Source organism: Pseudophryne corroboree, chromosome 8 (assembly GCF_028390025.1).
Source record: "Pseudophryne corroboree isolate aPseCor3 chromosome 8, aPseCor3.hap2, whole genome shotgun sequence".
In the NCBI taxonomy this organism is placed as follows: domain Eukaryota; kingdom Metazoa; phylum Chordata; class Amphibia; order Anura; family Myobatrachidae; genus Pseudophryne; species Pseudophryne corroboree.
The window spans coordinates 313,135,880-313,148,520 of NC_086451.1; the positions used below are offsets into that span (position 1 = coordinate 313,135,880).

Below are 12,641 nucleotides of genomic sequence, written 5' to 3' on the forward strand. Positions count from 1 at the left end.
ACCTTTGTACGTTTATACGTTTAGAACTCTTCTCAGCAAAGTCCAGAGCCACTAAACGAGAGGGAGCTCCCTGGACTTATACTTGCAGAATGTAGGCCCATAAAAGGGAGGACGACCAGATGTCAGTCTGGATCCAGCTGGCGGGCCCCCGGAGCATATCTGTCCAGCCAGGATGCCGCTTCCCTGGGCGAGCCGAAGAATTTGGTCTCCCCGTCTGCTATCACACGCAACCTAGATGGAAACAGCATCGAGTAGGATAGGTTCAGGTCACGAAGACGTCGCTTTATGGGAAGAAACTGAGCTCGATCTTTTTGAACGTCCGCTGCAAAGTCCGGAAATGCCGACACCCGGACTCCATTCCGGGTTAGAGGGCCCTTCACGCGTCCCAAGCGCAGGACAGAGTCCCGATCCTTATAGTGCAGGAATTTTGCTATAAAAGTTCGTGGTGGGGCGCCTGGGGGTAAAGGCCGGAAGGGCACGCGGTGAGCCCGCTCCACTGCAAACTGAGAGGTAAAGGATTCAGCACCGTATGCCTCTTTTAGCCAGGATTCCAAGAAATCTTCGGGGTGTGCCCCTTCTTCCTTTTCGGGGAGGCCCACAAACCGCACATTATTTCTGCGGAGTCTGCCCTCCATGTCCAGGAGTTTGGTTTGCAACGTTGCAACTTGTTGTGTGACTGCAGACACCGATCTTTGTAGAGGGCCACTGAGGTCTTCCAGATTGGAAACCCTTGTCTCGGTTTCGCCCACCCTCTCCCGCACTCGCTGGACATCCTGTCGCAGCAGAGATAGATCACACTGCACCTTCTCCATCTTGTCCGACAAACGTTGTTCACTAGCCGCTATGGCCTCCAGGACCTGCTGGATGGAATGAGCAGATGGCTGTGCGTTCCCCCCCGAATCGGCCCCAGCCGATGGGTCCGCTCCGGCTGGGGGGGAGAGCTTAGGAGACGTCTGTGTCGACTGGGATGCAGGCTGTCGGGCAAACTTCTCCAGTTTAGCCGCGGCCGCACTCTGGCCGCCTTTCACCATCTTGTTAAGGCCCAGCACTATTTGAGAGTCCCAGTATTCAGTGTCAAAAAATATATATCAGTGGGCAGTAGATGCAATATCAACAGCACTCCAGGCCCTGAGGTATCCAGCCTTTATGTTGAAGGGAGAAGGGGGACCAGGGGAGTCCAATGGTATAGATAAATATGTCCAGCTTGTTCCAGAATGTTGATCGGAAGAATGGTTTCCTGACTTGACCATTTTCCTTGGAAGTGTTCCCCTTGGGTGACTGCTCCCTAACCTCTGAGGCTTGCGTCCTTGGTCAGCAGAATCCAATTTTGAATCCCGAACCTTCGGCCTTCGGTCAGGTGAGAAGTCTGTAGCCACCACAGAAGAGAAATCCTGGCTTTTGGCGACAGACGTATCCTCTGGTGCACATGGAGATGCAATCCGGACCATTTGTCCAGCAGATCCAGTTGGAAGAGCCTTGCGTGAAACCTTCCGTACTGCAATGCCTTGTAAGAGGCTACCATCTTCCCCAGGAAGCGAATGCACAGATATCCAGGTCGGCCTGAGAAAGTCCCGCACCATTGACTGAATTACCAATGCCTTTTCCAGAGGAAGGAATACCTTCTGTACCTCCGTGTCCAGCATCATCCAGGAACGGAAGCCTCAGTGTTGGTTCCAGGTGAGATTTTTGCAGGTTCAGAATTCACCCGTGATCCTGGAGAAGTCATGTGGAGAGGGCAATGCTGTGCAACAACCTCTCCCTGGATGGTGCTTTTATCAGCAGTTCGTTCAGGTACGGTATTATGTTCACTCCTTGTTTGCGGAGAAGAAACATCATCTCCACCATCACTTTGGTAAATACCCTCGGGGCCGTGGAGAGCCCAAAGGGCAGGGCATGGAACTGGTAATGACAGTCCTGCAAAGCAAACCTTAGATAAGTCTGATGAGGCGGCCAAATCGGAATATGAAGGTACGCATCCTTGATATCCAGAGATACCAGGAATTCTCCCTCCTCCAGACCAGAGATCACCGCTCTCAGCAACTCCACCTTGAATTTGAACACCCGTAAATACGGGTTCAGTGACTTGAGGTTTAAAATGGGCCTCACCGAACCGTCCGGTTTCGGTACCACAAACAGGTTGGGATAGAAACCCTTGTTTTGTAGTTGAAGAGAAACTGGAACAATGACCTGAGTCTGTACCAGTTTTTGCATTGCTGCTTGTAAAGGTCATACTTGCTTGTGGTGAAGCTGGTAAGCCGGATTTGAAGAATCTGTGAGGTGGGAGTTCTTGAAACTCCAGTCTGGACGATAAGATCTTTTATCCATGGATCCAGGCATGAGGTGGTCCATACATGACTGAAATATCGTAACCGGGCTCCCACCTGCCTGTTGACCAGCTGAAGGCTTTGCTGTGAGATTGTATTTGCAGGTTTTCCGGGCTTTACTTTATTGCCTTTGAAGGCAGTAGAAGAACCCTTGGCCTTACCTTTAAACTTCGCTGCCCAAAAGGACTGCAACGTTGGTGCAGAATAGGATTTCCTAGCTGGGGGTGCTGCGGAAGGAAGGTATGTAGACTTATCCGCCGTAGCCTTTTATATCCACATATCCAGTTCATCTCCAAAAATGGCTTCACCAGTGAAAGGTAGGCTTTCCACGTCTTTCCTGGAATCCGTATCCGCAGTCCACTGGCGTAACCACAAGCCCCAGCGTGCTGACACTGCCACGGCAGTGGTGCATGCGTTGAGCAATCCAATCTACTTTATGGACTCCACCATGAAGTTAGCAGAATCCTGTATATGCTGTAGGAGTAAAATAATCTCCCCCCTGGATAAGGAATCTAACCCATCAATTAGACTCTCTGACCATTTGCAATGGCCCTAGTGATCCATGCACAAGCTATAGTGGATCTTTGGGCTACCCCAGAAGCTGTGTACAGAGATTTGAGAGTGGTCTCAATCTTGCGGTCTGCAGCATCCTTCAACGAAGCTGCCCCAGAAACAGGTAAAACTATCTTAAGAGACAGCCTGGAAACCGAAGCGTCCACTGTCGGTGGGTTTTTCCATTTTTCCCGTCATCCTGAGGAAACGGGAAAGATGTGAGTAACCATGTTGGAATCTGAAACTTCCTGTCAGGATTAACCCAAGTTGCTTCAAAAAGAGAATTGAATTCCTTAGAAGCAGGAAAAGTAGGAGGATTTCTTTCTCACATTAAAAAGGATTCTTCCTAGTCCTCTGATACCTAGTCAGGATGTGTAATACAGCTCTTATAGCTTCAATCAGGGCCTGTATTACCTGTGCTAAAGTTGCATACCCCTTACCAAGTCCCCTCCCCCTCCTCTGGGTCTGATACATCATCGTCGCTATCAGCCTGTATGATTTGGGCCAGGGTACGCTTCTGTGGACAAATAGCAGGGGTCTGAGACGCCGGGATGACCCCTGAATCCCTATGCATGAGGTCATCTACAGACTGCCTTAAATATTGCGTCTCCTTTCATTTTGGGACAATTTATTTGAAATAGTTGAAATCATCCCTTTTAAATGAATCCAACCATACAGGTTCAGATCCACTAGCTTGAGAATGTGTACACTGCAGTGATCCCCGATTGAGAAAAACACTCTGCTGTGCATGATACACACTCTTTTGACATAAATGTGAAACACACACACACACACACACACACACACACACACACACACACACACACACACACACACTCTCTCTAAGGAAAAGGTTAAAGCACAGTTAACCCACACAGAGCCCTTCTAGGGAGACACAGAGTACAGTGGAGTCAGCCACACAGCACCCCTATAGCTAAAGATTAAAACTTAGCTGGGTCGTAAACTAAGTACCATTAATAGGGCTTATTACACCAAATTATTGCTATGACCCCCTTTGTACCGTGGAGGTGCTCTGGAATCCGTGTGTAGAAGCTGCGCTTCCCTGACAGGCTGCCTCGGAGGGACAATGGCGCTGGTGAGCTGCTAGATCCGCTCATAGTGAAGTCCCCGCCCCCGTAAAGGTGTGCAGTCTTCTCGGTCTTTATACTGGCTGAGGTGTGGAAGCATGTCTGTAGGGGGTTAGAACCCCTGTAATAGTGCCAGTTTTGCGGGTAATAGATGTGGCTCCAGCCGCCCCTCACAGCGGACACTGCAGTGTACCTGAAGCACAGCGTGCATGCAGCGCTGTGCTCCTACCCTCAGGCCGCCATCACAGCCGACGACCCGGTAACCGGGACGGCGGCCACCTACTCACCACTCTTCTGGCTCTGTTAGGGGAGGCGGCGTGCTGCGGGTCTGTACGTTCGCCGTGGTGGGGCTTGCGAATAGGACCATCGGGAGCTCAGTGTCCTATCAGCGGGGAACGGGACCATTAACTCTAGGGAGGTTGGGCCATTTTCCCCCTAAGTCCCACGAAGCAGGCAGTCTGTTGCCAACCAGACCTGCCTGAAAATAATAAAACCAAAAATAAATGCAGAAAACTCTTCAGGAGCTTCCCAAGCATGACTGGCTCTTCCGGGCAGATTTTCTAAACTGAGTCTGGTAGGAGGGGCAAAGAGGGAGGAGCCAGTGCACACTATTGATTTCTTAAAGTGCCCAAGGCCCATAGAGGACCCATCTATACCCATGGTACTAATGTGGACTCCAGTATCCTCTAGGACACAGGTTCTCAAACTCGGTCCTCAGGACCCCACACAGTGCATGTTTTGCAGGTATCCTCACAGAATTGCAAGTGAAATAATTAGCTCCACCTGTGGACCTTTTAAAATGTGTCAGTGAGTAATTAATACACCTGTGCACCTGCTGGGTTACCTGCAAAACATGTACTGTGTGGGGTCCTGAGGACCGAGTTTGAGAACCGCTGCTCTAGGACATAAAAGAAAAAGAAATTGAAGAAACTCTCTGGAGCTCAGAGATGTGCATCCTGTGGGAGGGGGAATAGAGAGGAGTGCACTGGCTTCTTTGGACCCCGTCTATACCCCATCATACTAGATTTCCCCAATATCCCTTATGGACGCTAGAGAACTATTTTCACTTTTAAACATAATATTTTTTACGAAAAAAGTAAAACATTTTGAAATCTAGATAAAAATAACTAAAACAAATAGATGAGCTTATAGAAATGGGCAGCCTCCTTCACTACTATGCCCAGCCCTCACTGTATTTAGCTCCTTGGATACAGTCCAGCATAGCTGTAAGTACTCAACTAAGACCAGTACTTAAAGAGTAAAGTATCATAAGATTAGCCATACATCTTGGATGGGCAATTACAAAGCTCACCCAATCTGCTGTAAAACTTGCAATATCCTTAAAAACTTACTGTATGGGAAGTAACGCACTTGCATGTAGATTTCTCTGGCAGTTTTCAAGATATCCACAGCCTAGAAGAAAACTTAGTACATTATGCTCAACCCAAACAGGCAGCAGGTGAAGAAAGCATGAAAATCTAATAGAACGTTTAGTGACATTTCCTAATTATGATCCAAATAACACATCAATGCAAAACATGGTATTTATTTCCCGACCGGTGAAGTAAGATGTAATTCTACATTTTTTCCTTTTTTTTTTTTTTTAATAAAACTGGGTTATCCCTAATCTATTTTCTATGACATATTGTTTTGCTGTCAAAACCATTAATTTGTTGTTTTTCTTAGTAATGTGCATTACCATACAGGAATTTGTTACTTACGCAGTTATAGGATATCTGTATATGATGGGAGAGCATTTCCTTACAGTGTGCAGCACTCACTGTTTACATCAATTTCTCTTACGTCCTAGAGGATGCTGGGCTCCACATTAGTACCATGGGGTGTGTCCACCAGGAGCCATTGGCACTTTAAGAGTTTGAGAGCATGGGCTGGCTCCACCCTCTATGCCCTCCAACCAGACTCAGTTTAGAAAATGTGCCCGGAGGAGCCGGTTACAGCTAGGGGAGCTCTCCAGAGGTTTTCTAGTAACATGTTATTTTAGAGTTTTTTTATTTTACAGGGAGGCTGCTGGCAACAGCCTCCCTGCAGCGTGGGACTAAGGGGGGGGGAGTAGTGTCTGCCCTGCGGGGTCTGAGACACTTACTCCGCTGACAGGACACTGAGCTCCTGAGGGGATAGAACGTTCCCCGCCACAGGGGATCGCTCACCCCAGCAGCATGCCGCCACCCCCTTACAGAGCTGAAGATTGTGGCGATTAAGACACCGACCACCCTAGCAAGCGGGGGGGCGGTGTGAAGATGGCGGCAGCAGGGTAGGAGCGCAGTATGAACTGTGCTCCGGGATGGCTCAGCGGTACATAGTGTGGTGCGGTGGGGGGTGCCCTGGGCCAGCACTTACACCCTACACTGGTCACAAAGCCTGTCGGGGTCCCAGGATCTCAGCCACAATCAATCCTCAGGCCAGTATAATCAGATGAAGAGCGGGAAGACAGCGCCATTTGGGGGGCGGAGCTTCTCCTCAGAGCGGACCCAGCAGCGTTCAGCGCCATTTTCCTGCCTGCACAGCGCTGATCAGGAGAAAGAAGGTCCCTCCACAGCAACTCCAGCTATCTCTCACAGTCCCAGAGGGTTGTAGAAGGGGAGGGGGGAGGCTGCAACACGACTGTGTATCCTATTAAGGTGCACAGTCAGCGCTGACAAGGGGTCTCCCTTTGGTTAAAAGCGCTGTGTGGGGGTTGGCTCCAATCTCTGTGTCTCTCTTGCCATTCTTGGGGGTGAAACTCTGTCTGCCCTCCCCTGTGTGTGTAGTGTTTTGTGGTCTCCTTTAGCTACAGATGTGTCCACTTACATCTTTGCTTTTTTACAAATTTGGCCCAACATGCAAAACATAGCTAAGCTGTTTTTCACGAGTAACGAATGGATGAATTTTACAATTTTTGTTTGCCATAATAGAACATGTATGAAGTAACATATTAAAGAAGCAAATTAAGAAAAATCACAAGGCATGGCTAAATCTCTGAGTCTATGGCATGCAAAACTGTGCCATACATGGCGGGATATAGCAAAGATTTATGTGGACACATCTGTATGTCCAAGGACACTGTGTCATATGCTGCGGAGGATAGGTCCTCCCAGGATGATCCCATTCCATGTAATCAGGATAGCACTGGTTTAGCACAGATTACAGCAAGAGAACCTGAGTTGTTTTCCTCTATCAAATCTTGGATTTCTCAGATTTCAGATAGGGTTGCAAGTAATGAATCCGCAACCCAGGTATTACAGAACTCTATGGCAGTATGGCCCGATTCTGGTACCTCAGGACGCTCCGCTATATACCCCCACAAACGTGTGATTGTTCATGTCATGCAAGAGGACACGGATACAGATTCTGATACCACAGACGGTACTCTGAATATGTTGTGGGGGTTTGCCTCTCTTGCAAAGGGGGTGCAATTGATGATAGAGGCTATCAGGGATGTGTTGAATATTAATGATACCACACCTGAGCAGGTTGAGGAGGCTTTTTTCACTGATAATAAGAAAGCCTCGCTAACCTTTCCTGCGTCAAAGGAATTAAATGCTATACAGGTTGAGTATCCCATATCCAAATATCCGAAATACGGAATATTCCGAAATACGGACTTTTTTGAGCGAGAGTGAGATAGTGAAACTTTTGTTTTCTGATGGCTCAATGTACACAAACTTTGTTTAATACACACAGTTATTAAAAATAATAAGAATTTACTTACCGATAATTCTATTTCTCGGAGTCCGTAGTGGATGCTGGGGTTCCTGAAAGGACCATGGGGAATAGCGGCTCCGCAGGAGACAGGGCACAAAAGTAAAGCTTTTACAGGTCAGGTGGTGTGTACTGGCTCCTCCCCCTATGACCCTCCTCCAGACTCCAGTTAGGTACTGTGCCCGGACGAGCGTACACAATAAGGGAGGATTTTGAATCCCGGGTAAGACTCATACCAGCCACACCAATCACACCGTACAACTTGTGATCTAAACCCAGTTAACAGTATGATAACAGAGGAGCCTCTGAAAGATGGCTTCCTAAACAATAACCCGAATTAGTTAACAATAACTATGTACAAGTATTGCAGATAATCCGCACTTGGGATGGGCGCCCAGCATCCACTACGGACTCCGAGAAATAGAATTATCGGTAAGTAAATTCTTATTTTCTCTATCGTCCTAAGTGGATGCTGGGGTTCCTGAAAGGACCATGGGGATTATACCAAAGCTCCCAAACGGGCGGGAGAGTGCGGATGACTCTGCAGCACCGAATGAGAGAACTCCAGGTCCTCCTTTGCCAGGGTATCAAATTTGTAAAAATTTACAAACGTGTTCTCCCCTGACCACGTAGCTGCTCGGCAGAGTTGTAATGCCGAGACCCCTCGGCAGCCGCCCAAGATGAGCCCACCTTCCTTGCGGAATGGGCCTTAACAGATTTAGGCTGTGGCAGGCCTGCCACAGAATGTACAAGTTGAATTTTGTTACAAATCCAACGAGCAATCGACTGCTTAGAAGCAGGTGCACCCAACTTGTTGGGTGCATACAGTATAAACAGCGAGTCAGATTTTCTGACTCCAGCCGTCCTTTAAATGTATATTTTTAAAGCTCTGACAACGTCCAACAACTTGGAGTCCTTCAAGTCGTCTGTAGCCGCAGGCACTACAATAGGCTGGTTCAGGTGAAACGCTGATACCACCTTAGGGAGAAAATGCGGACGCGTCCGCAGCTCTGCCCTATGTCGAATGGAAAATTAAATAAGGGCTTTTATAAAACAAAGCCGCCAGTTCAGATACTCTCCCGGCCGAAGCCAGGGCCAGTAACATAGTCACTTTCCATGTGAGATATTTCAAATCCACATTCTTTAGTGGTTCAAACCAATTGGATTTGAGGAAATCTAAAACTACATTTAGATCCCACGGTGCCACCTTATGCACCACAGGAGGCTGTATATGCAGTACTCCTTTGATAAAAATCTGGACCTCAGGGACTGAGGCCAATTCTTTTTGGAAGAATATTGATAGGGCCGAAATTTGAACCTTAATAGATCCCAATTTGAGACCCATAGACAATCCTGATTGCAGGAAATGTAGGAAAACGACCCAGTTGAAATTCCTCCCTCGGAGCACTCCGCTGCTCGCACCACGCAACATATTTTCGCCAAATACGGCGATAATGCTTCGCGGTGACTTCCTTCCTTGCCTTTATCAAGGTAGGAATGACTTCTTCTGGAATGCCTTTTCCTTTTAGGATCTGGCATTCAAACGCCATGCCGTCAAACGCAGCCGCGGTAAGTCTTGAAAAAGACAAGGACCCTGCTGAAGCAGGTCCCTTCTCAGAAGTAGAGGCCACGGATCGTCCGTGACCATCTCTTGAAGTTCCGGGTACCAAGTCCTTCTTGGCCAATCCGGAGCCACTAGTCTTACTCCTCTTTGCCGTATACTCCTCAATACCTTTGGTATGAGAGGCAGAGGAGGAAACACATATACCGACTGGTACACCCAAGGTGTTACCAGCGCGTCCACAGCTATTGCCTGCGGATCTCTTGACCTGGCGCAATACCTGTCCAGTGTTTTGTTGAGGCGAGACGCCATCATGTCCACCATTGGTTTTACCCAACGGTTTAATAGCATGTGGAAAACTTCTGGATGAAGTCCCCACTCTCCCGGGTGAAGATCGTGTCTGCTGAGGAAGTCTGCTTCCCAGTTGTCCACGCCCGGGATGAATACTGCTGACAGTGCTATCACGTGATTCTCCGCCCAGCGAAGGATCCTGGCAGCTTCTGCCATTGCCCTCCTGCTTCTTGTGCCGCCCTGTCTGTTTACATGGGCGACTGCCGTGATGTTGTCCGACTGGATCAACACCGGTCTTCCTTGAAGCAGAGGTTCCGCCTGGCTTAGAGCATTGTAGATTGCTCTTAGTTCCAGAATGCTTATGTGAAGAGACTTTTTCAGGCTCGACCACACTCCCTGGAAATTTCTTCCCTGTGTGACTGCTCCCCAGCCTCTCAGGCTGGCATCCGTGGTCACCAGGATCCAATCCTGCATGCCGAATCTGCGGCCCTCCAATAGATGAGCCTCCTGCAACCACCACAGAAGGGATACCCTTGTCCTCGGCGACAGGGTTATCCGCAGGTGCATCTGAAGATGCGACCCTGACCATTTTTCCAACAGATCCCTTTGCATGGAATCTGCCGAAAGGGATTGCTTCGTAAGAAGCTACCATTTTTTCCCAGGACTCTTGTGCATTGATGTACAGACACCTTTCCTGGTTTTAGGAGGTTCCTGACCAGGTCAGATAACTCCTTGGCTTTTTCTTCGGGAAGAAAAACCTTTTTCTGAACTGTGTCCAGAATCATCCCCAGGAACAGCAGACGAGTTGTCGGCATTAATTGGGATTTTGGAATATTCAGAATCCATCCGTGCTGCTTTAGCACCTCTTGAGATAGTGCTAAACCCATCTCTAGCTGTTCTCTGGACCTTGCCCTTATTAGGAGATCGTCCAAGTATGGGATAATTAATACGCCTTTTCTTCGAAGAAGAAATATTATCTCGGCCATTACCTTTGTAAAGACCCGAGGTGCCGTGGACAAACCAAACGGCAGCGTCTGAAACTGATAGTGACAGTTTTGTACAACGAACCTGAGGTACCCCTGGTTTGAGGGGTAATTGGAACGTGGAGATACGCATCCTTGATGTCCAAGGATACCATAAAGTCCCCTTCTTCCAGGTTCGCTATCACTGCTCTGAGTGACTCCATCTTGAACTTGAACTTCTTTATGTACAGGTTCAAGGACTTCAGATTTAGAATAGGCCTTACCGAGCCATCCGGCTTCGGTACCACAAAAAGAGTGGAATAATACCCCTTCCCTTGTTGTAGAAGAGGTACCTTGACTATCACCTGCTGAGAATACAGCTTGTGAATGGCTTCCAAAACCGTCTCCCTTTCTGAGGGGGACGTTGGTAAAGCAGACTTCAGGAAACGGCGAGGTGGCTCTGTCTCTAATTTCAACCTGTACCCCTGAGATATTATCTGCAGGATCCAGGGATTTACCTGCGAGTGAGCCCACTGCGCGCTGTAATTCTTGAGACGACCGCCTACCGCCCCCGAGTCCGCTTGCGAAGCCCCAGCGTCATGCTGAGGCTTTTGTAGAAGCCGGGGAGGGCTTCTGTTCCTGGGAAGGAGCTGCCTGTTGCTGTCTCTTCCCTCGTCCTCTGCCTCGTGGCAGATATGAATAGCCCTTTGCTCTCTTATTTTTAAAGGAACGAAAGGGCTGCGGTTGAAAGGTCGGTGCCTTTTTCTGTTGGGGAGTGACTTGAGGTAGAAAGGTGGATTTCCCGGCCGTAGCCGTGGCCACCAAATCCGATAGACCGACCCCAAATAACTCCTCTACGCATCGCCTGTCCACTGTCGTGTCCATAAAGCTCTTCTGGCCGAAATGGACATAGCACTTACCCGTGATGCCAGTGTGCAGATATCTCTCTGTGCATCACGCATATAAAGAAATGCATCCTTTATTTGTTCTAACGACAGTAAAATATTGTCCCTGTCCAGGGTATCAATATTTTCGATCAGGGACTCTGACCAAACTACCCCAGCACTGCACATCCAGGCAGTCGCAATAGCTGGTCGTAGTATAACACCTGCATGTGTGTATATACCTTTTTGGATATTTTCCATCCTCCTATCTGATGGATCTTTAAGTGCGGCCGTCTCAGGAGAGGGTAACGCCACTTGTTTTGATAAGCGTGTTAGCGCTTTGTCCACCCTAGGAGGTGTTTCCCAGCGCTCCCTAACCTCTGGCGGGAAAGGGTATAAAGCCAATAACTTCTTTGAAATTAGCAGTTTTTTATCGGGGCACCCCACGCTTCATCACACACGTCATTTAATTCTTCTGATTTGGTAAAAACTACTGGTAGTTTTTTCACACCCCACATAATACCCTGTTTAGTGGTACCTGTAGTATCAGCTAAATGTAACATCTCCTTTATTGCCAAAATCATATAACGTGTGGCCCTACTGGAAAATACGGTTGATTCGTCACCTTCACCACCGGAATCAGTGCCTGTGTCTGGGTCTGTGTCGACCGACTGAGGCAAGGGGCGTTTTACAGCCCCTGACGGTGTTTGAGGCGCCTGGACAGGCACTAATTGAGTGTCCGGCCGCCTCATGTCGGCAAACGACTGCTTAAGCGAGTTGACGCTATCCCGTAATTCCACAAATAAAGGCATCCATTCTGGTGTCGACCCCCTAGGAGGTGACATCCTCATATTTGGCAATTGCTCCGCCTCCACACCAATAACGTCCTCATACATGTCGACACACACGTACCGACACACAGCAGACACACAGGGAATGCTCTATACGAAGACAGGACCCACTAGCCCTTTGGGGAGACAGAGGGAGAGTCTGCCAGCACACACCAAAAAACGCTATATATGACAGGGATAGCCTTATGATTAAGTGCTCCCTTATAGCTGCTTTTATATTAATATATTGCCATTTATTTTGCCCCCCCTCTCTGTTATACCCTGTTTCTGTAGTGCAGTGCAGGGGAGAGACCTGGGAGCCTTCCTGACCAGCGGAGCTGTGACAGAAAATGGCGCCGTGTGCTGAGGAGATAGGCCCCGCCCCTTTTTCGGCGGGCTCGTCTCCCGCTATTTAGTACATTTAGGCAGGGGTAAATATCTCCATATAGC

At 48.5% G+C, this 12,641-nt stretch overlaps 1 protein-coding gene across 4 annotated transcripts in view; it reads right to left on the reverse strand.

The window, feature by feature from the left end:
- Nucleotides 1-12,641, reverse strand: part of PDZD11 (PDZ domain containing 11) — a 156,069-nt gene that overhangs the window by 13,068 nt on the left and 130,360 nt on the right. For 3 of the 4 annotated variants that reach the window (XM_063937391.1, XM_063937389.1, XM_063937390.1), the window contains one exon: nucleotides 5,317-5,377. The exons of the other annotated variant lie outside the window; for it this stretch is intronic. In XM_063937391.1, coding sequence (XP_063793461.1) covers nucleotides 5,317-5,377 — 61 coding nt within the window. The remainder of the gene's footprint in view (nucleotides 1-5,316; nucleotides 5,378-12,641) is intronic. 4 annotated transcript variants of the gene reach the window in all.